The 16,762-nt window shown below is 42.9% G+C and overlaps 1 protein-coding gene across 3 annotated transcripts; it reads right to left on the bottom strand.

Annotated features, from left to right (window-relative positions):
- Positions 1-1,943: 1,943 nt before the first annotated feature.
- On the bottom strand, positions 1,944-10,307 carry LOC133627790 (HAUS augmin-like complex subunit 8). Of its 3 annotated transcripts, none has more exons than XM_062014912.1 (11): positions 9,895-10,307; positions 9,524-9,594; positions 9,381-9,436; positions 9,008-9,077; positions 8,194-8,307; positions 7,612-7,694; positions 6,951-7,022; positions 6,276-6,434; positions 5,267-5,408; positions 3,383-3,524; positions 1,944-2,627 (listed from the first exon to the last, which is right to left on the bottom strand). In XM_062014912.1, exons 1-11 carry the CDS (start codon positions 9,933-9,935, stop codon positions 2,507-2,509), a joined length of 1,071 nt encoding a protein of 356 aa, XP_061870896.1. In that variant the 5' UTR covers positions 9,936-10,307; the 3' UTR covers positions 1,944-2,506. The 3 variants fall into 3 exon arrangements, with proteins under 3 accessions (XP_061870896.1, XP_061870897.1, XP_061870898.1); XM_062014913.1 differs by having other exon boundaries at positions 6,951-7,019; XM_062014914.1 differs by lacking the exons at positions 9,008-9,077; positions 9,524-9,594; positions 9,895-10,307 and having other exon boundaries at positions 9,381-9,517.
- Positions 10,308-16,762: the final 6,455 nt, after the last annotated feature.

Raw genomic sequence — 16,762 nt, 5'->3', positions numbered from 1 at the left:
CTACAAGAAAGGAGACAGGCAGCAAAGCTGGTGAAGGATCTGGAGAATTGGTCTTATGAGGAGCAGCTGAGGATGTTTAACCTAGAGAAAAGGAGTCTGAGAAGACACATGATGACTCTCTACAACTCCCTGGAGGGGAGTTGTAGTCTGGTGGAGGTTGGTCTCTTCTCTCCAGTAATGAACGACAGCACATGAAATGGATTTAAGTTGCGCCAGGGGAGGTTTATATTGGACATGAGGAAGCACATTTTCACTAAGAGGGTTATTAAGCTTTGGAATGGGCTGCCCATGGAGGTGGTGGAGTCACCATCCCTGGAGATATTCAAAAGGGATATGAGGGATATGGTTTAGTGATAGGCTTGGCAGTGTGAAGTGACTGCCTGAACTTGATGATCTTAAAAGGTCTTTTCCAAACATAAGAATTCTGTGACATCACTGGGATTTTTCCCCTTCCCCAGCCCTTCTCAAAGGTTTAACAAACTCCTAATGGGTAGTTTGTTATATATTGACTTCTTATCCAGTGTGCTGCACACACCTTACACATCCAGTTACTATAGGTCAATGTACTCCTATTTTTTTAATAAAAGGAGGCAAGAATCTAGTTACACCCTTAGTAATACCAGGAAGAAAGTGAATTGCACTGCAACGAGTGCAAGGAGAATGTTCCCAGCATTTTCTGAGCAGGCCAGAAATCTTTATAGACACACAGAGCTTAAGCTAGAAATGTACCACTATGCAGACAACACCAAGCAAATGCTTTGAAAGAACCATCGCAGAAAGAGGTTCCATAGGTAAAAAAGAAACCAATACAGGACACAATATGTCTTTGAGAGGAACACATTCCATCTACAAACCTGGAAAGCAGTCTGGAAAGGCCTGCCACATATGGCCCAGGTGTTCTTAGCAGAGCAGTCACTCCCAGGCACTTACTCAGTAGCTAGCTTTAAGGTTTCTCTGCACATTCACGCTCTTCTGGCCTCAGCACGTTGGCTGCCAGTGGCCAATGGCTTGTGTCACGTGAAGGTTGAGCTTGACTAGTCTGTCAGGAGCTGCTGCTGGGGACTTTCACTGAAAACTGCTTCAAAAGTCAAGCATTAGAATTTATGAGAAATTAGGAAGGTGACAGATATCACAGATTGGACACTGCTGTTGATAAACACACTGCAGTTGTGCTAATATATGATCAAAATGGCAGCAATGCTTGTCCTGGGGATTGTCACCTAGACAAAAAGCATGATTCTTACCAAGGTGTCCCTGGCTTGGGTGAGGAAGAAGAGTACAGTCCATCACCTGCCTCACCTGGGTCTTCAGTCTCTTTGGTCCTGCTGCATCTCTCTGAAGCAGCAGAGCAAAAGCATTCAAAACACTAAAAAGGCTAAAAAGCCAAAAAACCTCTCCTCTCCCCTAGGGACTTTGACTTCTCTGTTCATCCCTGGGGTGACATTTGACATGATTTGGGTGGAGAGTTGAGGAACAGTTATTTCTGGTTTAGCACATCCCTCTTTTTGTTCATTTTCATCGTCAGGGGTGTCACAGGGGTGCTAACCTGAGTATCCATTGCATGGCTCATGCAGTTCTCTCACTCTGGGCACCTGTGGCCTTGCTGAAACTGTTTGGAAGCTGCTTTTCTCTCAATCCCAGCATTTGCAGCCAAAACAGAACCATCTTGCCTCCACAAGGCTTCCTCACTCGGCTACTTTTCAGGCTGATCTCTCAAGGCCTCCACCTCCCAGCTCTGCATCACAGAAGCAGGTACTGGCAGTTTTAACCCTTTGAGTGCGATTCCCACAGCTTGCCATTAGCACCTGTTAGTGCCTGCAAGTCCATCACTGCATATCTACAATCATAGAATGGTAGTGTAGTATTAGCCCTATGTAAGCCCAGATGGAAACAAAAGCTTCTGTAGTAGAACAGGGAAGATATTCTGGCATGAAGGCTAGAGATAAAGCAGTGGAAAGTAATCTTTATTATTAAAGAGAATAAAGTCCTTAAAAAGAAGATGGCAGGTTACTACAAAAACATTGATGGTTTTAATAATTCATTTCCAAGACAATCAGCCACAAAGTTAACAAAGTTTTCACTTGGTGGAAGTGACCAGGCTCTTTCTGATCCACTGGCGTTCTCGTACACTGCCCTCTAAAGAATGCTACTTGGGAAAAAGATGGAAATCAGTCTGAAAAGTCTAAATCAGTCTTGGAGCTACTTCCAAGAAAGGCAAACAAGAACTTTAAGAATACATAGGTCATATTTGCCAAGAAAATACTTTCAGTGTTGTCAAAGCAGAAGGTGTCAAAGAAATTTGCACTCAAAAAGGAGGTCTCCTTATGGGCAGAATGCAGAAGAAAACTCCCTTTATTTTAGGAAGCACACATGCTTACAGTGCTCACACAGCCTAAAAATGTTGGTAAGTTGTATGACTGACTGAAAATTGGACAAGTTGTATGTTCACACAGAAGCATGGTCTCGTTGCTTTAGAACCCGCTCGTTTGTCAAACAAGACACAAACTTAGCCGAAGTACCAGTCTCTTACAACATCTGGTCCATGCTGCTCTTCACATTTTCTTTGGTTACACAGAGAAACTTCTTTACTAACTTCAAACGCCAGGTTCTGCACTTGTGTGGAGCTCCTGGAATAAATGAAGCTAAATCAGTTACTCTAAAGGATAACAACTTCTGCTGAACCCCAAAGGCTATGGACATTTGACACCTGGACATTTGTATCATTCTCCTACCATGGAGCCACAAGAAAAACTGTCATATATATTATCTACCCAAAGGCTAAAATTTGGTGAAGGGAAGTCTGCAGCAGGGGGAGATGCTTTATGGTCTATTAATCTTCAAAGTTTTTACCTGTCATCTATTATAGGGAATGAAGGAAGGGAGGAAAGGAAATAGATCATGCTTCATCTCTTCCTCCTGCTCTCAGTGATACTTTGTATTTGTTGACTCAATACTTAAGGAAAAAACCTTTTCTGTGCACCCTGTCACTTCTAAAGGGTGATACATTTCCATGGTTATTATTTAAGACACACTGCTTCCAGTTTGCCTTTCTGTCTCCTGCAGTTCTCATCTCCTATATACTTGCACTTTCCCAGGGCTATTCTTGGCCATTGAAATTCTCAGTGGAAGTGTCAGGGAATGGCACACAAAACTTGGCCAATTAGAAGAAACAAACAAAATGAAAAGTCCAAACGTCTTTCCTTTGACAGTAGGTAGGGTAGGGATGGAAATACAGATGCCCACTACAGACAGAACTAAACTCGGTGTTGTTCCCTCAGTTAATCCTCTTCCAAGACACATTCTACACACGGTCTGGCAAAACTATGGATTTTCCTCCCAACATTTAGCCAATAAGTCTTTTCACCTGATTCGCTGTAAATACCTTTGAATCTCTTGATCCAGTTTCTGAGAGACTTCTTTAAGGTCTTTCAGTACCCCAAACACTTGTGTGCTTTCTTCTGAGTAGCGTGGCATAATTTCTGCCAGAAGTTCCTGTGTGACAGTTAACTCCTTCTGCAGGCCATCTACAATATCAGATGGTAAAGATCTCATTCAAAAATACAGGCAGTGGCATCAACTCATACAAGATTACTTAACAGCCAAATATCCACAGAAACAAGTGAACTAGGTAATGAAAGCTACTGTTTGTTCAGCTTTCACAATCACCCCAAGAGAAAACTGGGAAAGCTAAGTTATTTTTAGCTATGGAGACTAACAGCAGCAAAACCAGGGGACAGACCTGCTGGAGAGCAGCTCCAGGAGAGAGACCTGGGAGTCCAGGTTGACAGCAAATTAAACGTGAGCAGCAATGTGAGCTCGTGGCCAAGAAAGCCAATGGCATCCTGGGGCATCAGGAACAGTGTGGGCAGCAGGTCAAGGGAGGTTCTGCTGCCCCTCTACTCTGTGCTGGGGAGGCCTCATCTGCAGTCCAGTGCCCAGTTCTGGGCTCCCCAGCTCAAGCGGGAAAGAGAACTGCTGGAGAGAGCCCAGCAAGATGCTGAGGGGACTGGAGCATCTTCCTTCTGAGGAAAGGCTGTGGGATCTGGGGCTGTTCAGTCTGGAGAAGAGGAGACTGAGGGGGGAGCTCATTCATATTGACAAGTATCTAACTGCTGGGTGTCAGGAGGTTGGGGCAACACTTTTTTTTCTGTTGTCTCCAGTGACAGGACAAGGGGTGATGGAAAGAATCTGGAACACAAACAGTTCCACTTGAGGAAAAACTGTTTCAGTGTTTCAGTGAGGGAGCCCTGGCCCAGGCTGCCCAGGGAGGCTGTGGAGGCTCCTTCTTGGGATGTTTCCAAACCCACCTGGACACGTTCCTGTGTGACCTGATCTAGGTGGGAGCTGCTTTGGCAGGGGGGCTGGACTGGATGAGCTCTAAAAGTCCCTTCCAACCCCCACCGTACAGCGATTCTACGAGTAGCCTAATAAAATTGCTAATCAAATTTTCATTTAGAATATGTAAAAGACTTTCACATGACAAATGCAAGAGAAAAGCATATTTTATACATCCAAATTTCCCTGGCCACTTACATACATTGCTTTTTGCATATAATCCCAAAATGGAACTGATCCAGTCCTTTCCTTCAGCATTCACCAACCAAAAATAAGTATTTCTTTCAATCTTCCTTACAAAAAAACCAAGTTCTTCAATAAATCTCCTCCATTTGTTTTAAAGTGTAAGCAAGATCGTTGTAGATGGTTTAAGAATCTCATTACTAGCAGATCAGCAGTTTAAAGATATCTTTTTTGTCCAGACTTCAATACAGAACACAAGTACTCATTTATCAAACAAGCACTCTCTGGCTCAAGATATCCCAGGGCACATTTAAACTCTAGTTGTACAGGAAATGTGAGCACGTCTACCCACGTGACTTTATCTCTCAAACACAGAAACAAAAAGAGATCACAGTATGTTTGTAACTCTATAACTTGCTCACTCATTAGGAACTAGAAAGGAAGAGGAATGCCACAAATAGGTAAAACACACACTTTCTTTAGCAATTTTCTGCATGAAAGCTGCCCCAGTTTAGACAGTTTTTCCTGCTGCAAGATAAAAACCTTGTTCAGGTGTGGTTTAGTGGTTAAACAGAGACAAAAATTACTCACAGCAAAACATGTGACTACTGCTGCAGCCCAGTGTCCATACAAGCTGTAAGAGCACATAAATTCCTGCAGTGGCCAGAGAGCCAGCATACCACAAAAAGCTAGCATATCACAAAATCGCTATTTTTTATAAGAAGTTTGATGAATCCAATTGCCATACCAAGGTATGTTTGTGCATCTCCTTCTATGTGAATATTCCTGATGGGTAATTTATGTCTAGCGGCATCCAGCGAAGTAGCAAAGTTTTTATATTGCTCCTTAAACTGTTCACAAACAGCAACAAGGGGGGAAAGTACATCCATCTGAAAGAGAGGCACAAATAGTTTATAAAAAACTCCAAGTACCGCTCTGAAATGCTCATTTACAGAAGAATTTGAGAAGTTTGTGGTAGGATACTCCTCTAATGCTGCTTACTAGATTTTCCTCTACCACCCCAAAATGTCTATGTCAAAACCAATTTCCTTGTTACTGCTGTTGAGAGCTATTAGCAATAGATCAGGTGAAGTGTACTATACATGACACTACAGTTAAGAGTGTATTCATCAGAACACTGAAGTCTTGTTGAATTTTTGCAATGCATATTTATTAAAAGCAAACCTAAGATCAGTTCTGAACATTTGTTATTCCCAAAGAACTACCTTTTAATGTGATGCAACAGAACTAACAAAACACTGACAAAGAGGGGAAGACTTAGCTTCTAAGATCACCTGTTACCAAGAACTTAATTAGAAACTTGCCTTCTTACAATCAGGCCACAACTATCGCTAATGTATAAAAATAAATCAAAGTACAGATGTCCACCTCTCATCTAAAGGTCAACATCTCAAGCTCTAGCTATAACTGTCATTGCCCAGGAGCAGGGTGTTCACACGGCTTAAGACACTTGCAGAGCTTGTAAAGTGCTCTGGTGATCAGTGCACTACTGCTGCCCCTTGCAGCTCTAACTTCTCCTTGCCTATGTACACGACACAACCAAGAAAGTGACAAAAGGTCTGTGTTTAGGTTACTAGGAAACATTTCGTGCTACAAGAAGTCAATCTTTATTTTAAGATGCATAAAACCACGTCCCAGGAGACAAGAGAAGCAGAAGAATCTTCTCTGGATAAAGGACTATTTCCTAAGTGAGCTTGTTTCAATAGAGAAGAGGTCCAGACTGTAATAAAGCCTACCTGTTTGTCTAATGCTTCCTCTAGTCTCTGCTCTCTCTCTTTGAGTAGAATTTCACGCTTCAGCTCCCAGAGCTTCTCCTGCTGTCTCTCCTTTTCTTCACATAACCTTAACAAGTTCTCTTCTGTTTTTTTCTCCAGCTCAGCAAGATTTTTTTCTGCCTATTACACACACACACACAAAATATTAACTCAAGTAACACTAGTCTAAGTTACTCTGAATAAACAAATGTAAGGACCAGACCAGATCAAAGAGCTGCAGTTAAGGAAGCAAAGACCTCATGCAATAAGCACAGGACATTATAGTTAGTGCCCCCTCCATCATCTTCCCTCAACCTCCCAAATGATTTTTGTAAAGGAAAACCAGACATAAAAAGCACTGAGTGAACAAAGAGCAAAAAGTCATTGCTACAACCATGAACCCCAAACGCTCTCCTTCAGTCTTCTCAAGACTTCTGCATACCCCTGCTTTGTGAAGAACAAGACCCAGCTTCATAAACTGGCACTGCATTCACTCTAAGAGAGTTTTCAAAGCAAGGAAAATGGTTTTACAAGCATAAACATAGAAAGTCACAAAAATCTAACTGTTACAGGTCAGAAAGCATAGACAAGGCATTAAACAGTTCCTCAATATCAAGTTCTTCCGTCTGAAACACCAAATACTTGACTGACTCTCACCTTTATTCTTAGGTAAGTTAAAAGCAGTGTCAGAGACTCCAGCTCTTCAATCACAACATCATCATTTCCCTTCTAGAAAGAAAAGAACATACTAGAGCAAATTTGGTATTTCAACAATTATTCTTCTAATGTTCAAACAAATCACTGAAAGTTCCATTTGTGCCCAGAATCATCATCGAGTCATCAACAACAGTCTGCTCCAAAGAAGGCTGGGTTATTAAACAATGCACATTCAATACACCTCTGTGCTTCACCCTTTTCTGTAACATTCTCAGCACATTTTTTCAGTGCTAGGTTGAACAAGATCTGCACTTTGAGTCAGGTTGAATCAATGTTGGTTTTCTGAGTAAAAAGGTCAGAAAATATTGAAAGATCTGATCTAATTAACAAGTAGGACAGAAACACAAGAAGAATACACTTGAGGAGATGCTACAAGTGGAGCAGGTTCTTTACCACAGGGAATGGAAGCAAAACTTCAGTCAGTGTTAAGACATCTGATAAACAAGAACATCACCAGCAACACAACAGACATAGCCTCTGACTTCTTCCAGAGGGCTTCAGCTGATTCCAGGACCTCAAAGTTGTTATGGAGATTAAAGATAAACAGAGAACCTTCATTTCACACATTTCAAAAGACACACATGAAAGCAGTGAGACTCACCTTTTTTGCTCGGCTTTTACGTGTCCCAGTAGCTCCTTTGCAAACAGGTTTTGAATGATGAGTCTCTTCACAAGCACTTTTATCTGTGTTGCAACAGAAAAGTTATTGCTCTCTTCTACCAAAGTATACAGGGTGGAACAACACACCATCAGGTCCTTCACATGCAAAGACAACTTCAAGATTATTATGTGTGCTCTGCTTCTGAGTCTGATGACAGGAGATGTGCATCGTGGGAGCATTAAGCTGCAAGTGACAGTTACAGATCCCAGGGAAACAACTGGCCAAAGGGCTGATAATCTGACACTCATCTGTCACAGGAACAAAGAATGGAGAGCACTTTGTTCTTGAAAACTCAATGCTAAACAAAAAGAACCGAGCACCCAGACGATTAAATAAAACAGATGATTAAAATTAAACTCCAAAGGTCTTAATAGCTCTGCTTAAGGACACTTGCAACAACATTCAACTTCCCTTCAGAAGTCCTTTCATGAATCTAGAAGAACAGAAGGTTACTTATCATCAAGTCATGGCACAGACATGAAAAATAATAAACCTGGAACCTGAGTATGAGTGGAAGCTTACCAGTAACAGGTGAAAGATCAAGCTCTGGTCGACTACTTTTATCTTCATCTAATAAAGTGGATTGCAAGTCACCTTTCTCAAAACTGCTTTGTTTTAATGAGCCAGGGACACGACCTGAAGAAAGAAGCTGTTGTCAGACTAAAAGAATTAGAGTAGATTCTGCACAAAGTCACAATTCTGTGTGCTTTCACTAATATTTGGGCACCTTACACAAGCTTCTACATATTTTGTCTCTCTCTCTCTCATTTGCTTCCTCCCTGACTTATCTCAAGATAAGGTGGCTCAGAATGTTATCCTCTGAAACATTTCACAGCTCAACAACAGAGAATAATGTTATTAACTCAGGATTTTCAAGTCACCTGGAGAAAAGTTTTGTTAGAAAATTCTTTTGTGACTCTTACAAAAGAAACAAAAATGGACTGTCCTGCAGCCAGAGATTCTCAGTCATTTACTCTTGGTTTACTGAAAAGATTAAATAGAAAAGCTGGGTAACTGTGAGGGCACAGTGAAAGCAGAGTTCAGAGTCTTGTGCAGGAGGCAAGAAATAAGGTTAGACAACCCAAAGACTTCATCACAAAACAGTCTCCTATCAGAACATTAACTTTCTATCAGAAGATTCAAAGGAGACTTCAATGCACTTGAGTTTACACCTCTTAATCCCACATCATTTATTAATTCCCTCTGTATCCAGATGCGAGTAAAACAAAAGATCATCTTGTAGCAGCATTTTAGAGTTCTTCAGGGTACCATCAAGTTCTTAAGGGCTGGAAATAAATACACAAAAGAAGAGCTCTTAAATTCTGGTAATACCTACCAGCCGAAGCGCCACGTTTCCGAGGCACTGATCTGGGTTTAGTGGCAGCGGATGTTTTAGCAGTGGATGTCTAAAAAGAATGTACTGAATTACCCTGACAATCAAGAAATGAGTAAGACTGAATATCATTGTCACCGGCAATCTATATTCACTCCGACTTGAACGCTGACAATAAACAACTACAGGCCCAGCTCGTCTTGTTGCTTCGCAAGTCACCTCGAGCTGCCATCCCAGACTGCATCCAGCGCTACACCACGACTCGCTCCGAACCGCGGCGGGTGCTGGTATCGCTTCGGTCTCGCTGCCACACGCCCCAGCCGCCCCTCGCACCATTTCTGACCCCGCGGAGCGCCCCCGAGAGTCGTCCAACTACCTTCTCGCCGTCCTTCTGAAAGCACTGCAGATAGCGCGACTTCACGACCCGTCCTCCTGAGGAAGAAGCGGCGAGAGCTCAGCCGGGCCCGCCGCCCCGCCTCGCCCCTCAGGCGGACCGCGCTCGCCATTCCGCCCAAGTACCTTTCGGCTCCGTCTCGGACACCCGTTCGCTCGCCCCCCTGGCGCTGCGGTTGGGGGCCTGCCCGGACATCCTGCAAACACAAAGCAGTAGACGACAGCGGGCGCAGACGGGGAGCGAGGAGCCGGCCGGCGGGCCGCTGCCCCGCTCTCACGCCGCCGCCTCGGCCGCCATCGCGTTCGAACCGCCGCGCGCGCAGCGCCGGCCCCCGCGCGCCCCCTGGCGGCGCGGAGCAGGGACACGAGCCCGGCCGGGCCGCAGGGTCACGGCCCGGGCACGGAGCCCTCCCTCCCCGGCACAGCCCCGCCACGCTCCCCTCGGCGCCAGGGCAAAGCGCGAAGCGACGGGCTGACAACGCCTAAACGTGACTGACCTCGCCGGTTTCGCCTCAGGTCTTGGGCGGGAGGTGGCCATGCTCTGCAGACTCAGCTGACGAACGGCAAGAACGCTACGGGAGGGAATTTCTGCGCCGCCCCACTGAGCTACGGAATCGCTGGAAAAGCGGCAGCGACACCACCGCCTCTGCAGCGGGAGCCCTCACGGTGCCAGGAGGCGACGCTCCCGGCCAGGAACGGCACCGGTGTAGTTTGGTTTTGACAGGAACCTGGCCACTCCCTCTTCCCGCCGCAGGGCCCAGCCCCCGGCTCCCGACATCACCCTTTCCCGAGCCGCGCAGGGAGCCACAGGCGGGGGCGCAGGTCGGGCCGGGCCGGGGCGAGCCCGGCGCCTCCTCCCGCAGCTCCAGGCGGTGCTTTGCGCCTCCCGGCCTGGCGCGGGGCTGCGCGCATGCGCAGTGCGCTCGAGGCGCTGAATGGGCGCCGCCCTGCCTCCCTGTACCCGGAAGTGGCGAGCGGGGCCTGTGGCGGGCGGCGGCGTTAGTCGCTACCGTTTGACACGGCGGCTGAGGTAAAACAGAGGCGGAGCGCGCCCCTGGGCATCCAGGTTCCTTCTTCCCTTCATTCCCTTCTTTCTCTTTCGTCTCTGTAGCCGGCGTGGTGCCGGTGGCGCTCCTGACGGACGGGGTGCCATCACAGCGGTGCTGTCCCCCGAGGCCCGTGTGGTGGGGCGCTGTGAGGCAGGTGCGGGAGTTCTCGGGGCGGGGGGGAGGCGGGAGACGGGCGGGAAGAAATCGTGGAGCTCCAGCAATTCCCTCAGGGGTCTGGAGCCCGGGAGCAGTTCTAGGAGTCCCCCCTTGAGGCGGTGGGTGCTGGAGCGGAGCGGTGCCCGGGAGCAGCAGACTGAAGTTGTGTGGGCTGGTAACCGACGCGATGGCAGATGTGTTGCTGCTTTCTTGTTTTGCGTCTGATGTACCCGAAGAGCCGGCCGTGCCTTAGGGAAGGGACGTGCCTCGCTGCCCGGCTGCGTCTTCGGTCTCTCGGGAGACGTGCAAGGGAAAATCTGCCCATTGATCAGGGCAAGACGCTAATTTCTGTCTCCTGTTTCCTGATCTCTCGACTATGCAGCGTTCTGCTTTTTCGCATGATGTCTTTAACTCTTGGTACGAACAGCCTGTAAGCTTTCATACAAATATCCCAGTGTCTTCCAGAAAGAACCCGTTAAAACTTTCTGGATTCTTTTGTTTCTTTGTTTTATTTTTGGGCAACTCTTGGTGTCAGTGCTGCTGCTGTGTTGAGGTTGTGCTTTATTATGGTGACTGTCATTGCCTGTCATGTTGTATGCCTCTAGATGTTTGTATCTTGCTAGTGATATGGTTTTTAGGTAAGTTTGAGTTAGCAATCTTTGCAAAGTAAAACTTCTGTAATCTGGGAATATGTCGTTGTTGCATGTTTATAGACTAAAAGCAGCAGAACATTATCCTGATTCATTACGGTTGTTACCGTGTGGTTGATACAAGTATGTGTGATCCCTAATGCAAGATGACTTCCCAGTATCATTTTGTTTGTTTTCTGTTACTCCATGAGTATTTTGGCAAAATTTTTACCGAGTTTTATTTGCAAGTTCTCTTTCTGAAAAGTCAGAAGTGCTTTGGATGCAGATAAGTTCAGTATTCCTTGATTTCACCTTCTGGAAATGTGTGGCAGTGTAGCAAAGGGCTGGAGATGATCTCAGACCTCCTGCAAATGCAATTATCCTTTCCAAGATGTCATCAGCATCCTCCCACGTTACTCCTAGAGGTGGACTGGTATCAGTTTATCTACCTCCCTGTTTGCAAATAAGAGTTTGTCATGGGTAATTAGATGCTCTCTGATTTCAAGTTTCTTAGCTGGAATACATGGCTGAAGTACTTGCCCTGAAGTAACAGAGTGAGGTAACCCTGTGTTCTGTTTTAGTACATTAGAGTCACACCCATCCCATTTTAGTAAGTCTTTAGTGTTTTTAACTCAGAGTCTTGTCAGGAACAAATCCATTTATTGTAGGGAAAGCAACATGGGGAACTTCAGTTCATAGCAGCTTCAAGATTCATTGTGTGTCTTTTAGAAAAAGAGTTGTTCTTGATCTCTTCTTGTCTTTGAACTCACAGTGAGATTCTCTATCTACTCTACATAAAGTCCAGTAACATTGTCTGTGCTTTTCAGGAGGATGTATCTAAGGCCATTTCCTTAATCATTAGTGTTTACTTACTACCATGGAACTCAGGAGTTGCTGCAGTAACTGGAACTAGTTTTATACAGCTGTACAGTTTGGGTTATGCAAGGTTTGGCTTGAATGTTTTTCTCAATGAAAAGCTTTTTCAGTAGTTGAATGTTGTAGTTTCTGCAGTGACTGGGCACCTGTCTGTGCCAATGGATAATCTAGTCAGAGTGGGAAGACTCATCTGTTTCTGGTTTTCTGTGGAACCTAAAACACTTACAGAACTGAATAATTTAGGAAGACTAAATGCAGCTGATGATAAATCTAAATGAGGTTTACCTAGAAAGTAATGCTTAGTGCAGTCTGGGTTTTCTGACAAATGATGATTCAAACATTAGACCTCTTGAATAATCCTGTATACGATTGTTTGACTCATATGCACGTAGCTGAGTATCACTTAGTCTAACATGGTCTTTCCTTAGCTAGATGGTCAAATACCATGATTCACATATCTCAGGCATTTAAAAAGGAAAAAGTCCTAAAAGATGCAACAGTATGAGCTTTCTCAACAGTCACGGAAAGATTGAAAAATTAGGATTCCACAAAAAGTTTGTGGTTCGGTACTCTTTTTTTTGTTACATTTGGATTTTTGTACTTTGTTCTGTTTTGAAGACTGAAGATGTTTATTAATCAAATTTCTAAGAAGTGAGACCTGCTTATTTTAATATTGAGAAGTGTGAGATGCTGCTAAGTGTTTTTCTCCGTGGATGGCTGTTTTAGTGGGTAACCTGCCTTCTGAACAGTGTAGGAGTGCCTTTATTTCAGAAAAGGAAAATTCAGAGATTTTTGTCTCTAGTATATCATGTTTTCTTGATGTATCACATGACTTCAGTGTGACTTGCCAAGTTGCTTTTATCTAGGCTTTATTGTGGTGCTTGTATCCGATTACCAAGCGAAACTCAATGCAGAGCCTAGAAAAAGATGCATTTCCTTTAATGACCAACAATGTTTAACAATAAAAGTGGGTTTAAAGGTATTTTTGTTGTGTGTACATTCTGCTGATGAACCTCTTTTGTATGAATCGGAAGGAAAAAAAGTAGTTAAACCTCAAGTTTCTTAAGAAAATTTCTTATCAGAGGAAATGCAGTTTTGGACCAGAGAAATTTTTTACTTCCTTTGTTGACAGCTGTAATGCCATTAAGGATAAAATAAAGAAAACTGCAAAAGGTGGTAGAATAGCCTCCAGGGTTCTTTTGGCTTATGTTATTTCCCTCTAACACTCTTGGTTGTTTTGCCTTCTTTCCCCGTTTTCTCAACAAGGCCACATTTCAGTTTCCTCTGAATCATACTGAAGTGTGTGTCTGTAACTCTGACACAACACGTTTTTTGTAAGGTAGTAAAGTTTCACAGGCCTTTAGTGTCACTGTAAGCCTGATAAGGTGTCTTTGTCTTGAGGTTAAACTGCATTTGAATCATTAAGAGGAAGCAGACCTCTGCATCTTTAGGTGCTTTGAGGGCATAGATTGAGATCAGGGTGTCAAGGGTTACAGGAGAGCAGAGAGAAGGTAACTGAGAAGGAAATGTTGTAAGGAAGGTAATTTATTTGACTTTTTCCTGTATTATGTTGCATTACTTGCATTGCAGTGCAGTTTCTCCTTTGTTAGGCATCTGTGGCAGTAACTTCTTTGGCAGGATTGATTACCAAGAGTAATAAGAAATGTATTGTAAATTTGCATGCTTCATTCAGAGCTACTGCTTTTGGAGTAGAAAAGGCCAAGAGCTTCTACTTGAAGAAAACTAAGGATCTAAACTTGTTTAGCTCAATAAAATTTTGATGAGCAAGAAAAATAATGATGTGTTAGTAGAATGCCAGGCAATTTTCAGGTTATATACGAATGTACAAGTGTCTGGAATACTGGGAAAAGAAAGAGTTAAAATTCATTATGCTCAACTAACAGCAACTGTACATCCTTATGATGTAAGGCAAGGGTTGAGGCATTTGCCTTTCTTGTAATGCACAGTTAATTGTGGAAACTTTAGGGTGCCTCCAGTAGCCATTTGGCAGGAAATTCCTTGCTTTGGAAATCAAGGACAGATAACAGCTGATTAGTTTTGAAATTGCAAAATGCTTTCCATTTAAGCAGACTGAGGTGTCTCTTTTCTGGGTAGTCATTGATTTTTCTGATATTTAATAATATTAGAGATCAAATACTCGTGTTTTTACTTTTACGTTGAAAATTACTTCATGAGCAATGTGAGAAGCTTGAATCTTACATCTTGAGGAACACAGCACTGTAAATACATGTGAAAATGTGAAGAACTGGAATATTGTAAAGTTCATCCTCAACCATTTTGCTGTAATGGTAGCTTTCCTTTTTTAGCTTCACTATGATTCATTGACTTAATATGTGACTTCAAATTATGGCCTTATTTAAACTAAACAGATATCCTGAGCTGATTGGGGCAAAGTCCTCTTCTAGTACATTACTGCATTATTAAGTGGACAACGTTGGCTTTAATGTAATAAAAAAGTAATTGGTTTAATGGAGACTTGAACACACTTAGAAAATACCATCCAAATTACCATGTAGAATTGAAATATTTGGCTTTCTATTTCTATTAACAGCAGCAAAAAGTAAAATTCCAGATTCATGATAAATTATGTAACCTACTGCATTTCTTCTGCAGAGTACTGAAGTAGTTACGTGAAGTGTTGCCGGCTTGGTGATTTAAGTGGCAAGTGTAATCCTTCCTCCAGTGATGGACTAAAGAGTTCATCCCCACAATCATTTAGATTATTTTTTGTAGGACCAGTAGATTTTTGTTTTTTCCAAGCAAATGCAAATACGAATTGATAGGTAACATAAAAATAAATGTGGCATTAGGCCATTGCCTTGCCAGCTCATTTTGTTAGTGCTGTTTGCAAAGGATAGAGTAGGGAAAAGTAACAAAATCCTGAAAAGAGGTTTTTAGGTTGGTTGGTTTTGCTTCCATTTTTCTTGACTTGTTGGAATTATCCTTCTGGGATAGTTGGGTAAAGGTGGACTGTAACTGTTACCTTATACCTGGCACTATTTCAGATTTACTTGTCTTCAGTCTCACTTGAAATAAGTCATGTTAAATTGTGTATGTTATACTGGCACAAAGAAACCACTGTCTCAAGGGTGCAAATCATATATCACTCTATCCTTTGACTCACTAATGCTGTGCAGCTGCTGCTCCACTCCTGCCCACAGAACTGATAATCTAATGTTTTGGATAAAAGGTTACCATCAAAGGCTTTGCATGTCTCAACTTTTTCTGACTTTTTTTTGTTTGTTTTCCCTGGCTTACCTAACTCTGCTTGCATCTGTGAAACAGTACTATGGTGAGAAATAATGCTTTGCTATGTTTTGTGGATGCTGATGAATGTCCTTAGTAAATTTTATGTGCTGTTAAGGGCTTGTGACAAGTAAAATATTTGAAGGGAAACAGGAAGGAGTCTGAATGTGAAGTCTAAAATTAGTTGATGTGCAGCAAATGCCAGCTTCTGCCTCCCACTTATGAAATTCTTTACTATACACATCTTTGGGTTTTCCCATGCGTTGGAAAGGAGCTTCTTATAAAAAAGGTACTGAAAAAATTGAGATAGCTTTGCAGAATTTCCATCTACAGAAAGAATTCAACAGTGGTGGTTGTGCTGCTGTGTTCCTGAGGTTGCTGTTTCACCTGCTGACCAGTATGGTTTCATTATTCCCTTCTACTCCAGTATTTCTCCTTTTGCTTCCAGCCTTCTCTGCACCTGAATTCAGGCTTGTGCTTCCTTGATGAGCCAAATGGCATCAAATAGATATTTCAATTGCTTAAAAAAATGCTAAGTAATTAGAGATAATACAATTAGAAGGAATCCTTCTAATCATCTGTTCAGACCACTCAACGTAAACAAGAGAGTGTTACGGTACCTAATTAACTGTTCTAATGAAGATGTTCATCTGTAATTGGGGACTGGCTAATTTTCTAAACAGGACCTTAGCAATGACGTCTCATCTTCAGTGCCATTTAACTTTTCGCAGTGTAGGGTAGCTTTCTGGTGATGTTTATGTTTTACACTAGCTTGAATGTTTTTAGCTTTGAATTCCAGCAGTGGCTTGTTCCTCCAGACTGCTGATGGTTGCTAAACTCTAGTCCTCCGTGCAAGGACTTAAACTGATAGCAGTCTCCTCTGTGTGTTTCTAATAGACAAAGCTTCTAGAGTATTTTGCTGTTAGGGAGTATTTTCTATCAGATTTTGTAGTTATTGTTGCCATTCTTACTCAGCTACTTCAGTGAGTTTTGGATATATTCTAGATTGGTCACATACTTTTTGAGTACAAGGATAATGTGGCCACCTAACCTAATACTCATGTGATGTTTTTCTGGGAATAAGGTTCACTGTCATGCTTGTAGTGTTGTATTAGAATGCCATTTTAAAATAATTACTTGCTGTGGTTTTCGAACCTATTTGAGACAGCTGCCATCCCTGTGGTATGGGCTGTTTCTTGGATAAATTCCGTGTTACAGATCTATGAACTGAGCTGAAATTTGTTCAGCATTTGTTTTCTTGCTCCTCTACTAACAAGCTATAGAGTTTATCTGGCTTTTTATTGCTTGCTGCCTTGTTAATCTCTCTGTGATATATTTTTTTATTAGTGACTATTTTATTTCCTTGAGAACCATCATGAAAATGTTTA

Source organism: Colius striatus, chromosome 25, assembly GCF_028858725.1.
Source record: "Colius striatus isolate bColStr4 chromosome 25, bColStr4.1.hap1, whole genome shotgun sequence".
NCBI classification, from domain to species: domain Eukaryota; kingdom Metazoa; phylum Chordata; class Aves; order Coliiformes; family Coliidae; genus Colius; species Colius striatus.
The sequence above is the reverse complement of the archived record's forward strand: the minus strand, read 5'-3'. Positions and strand labels throughout refer to the sequence as shown.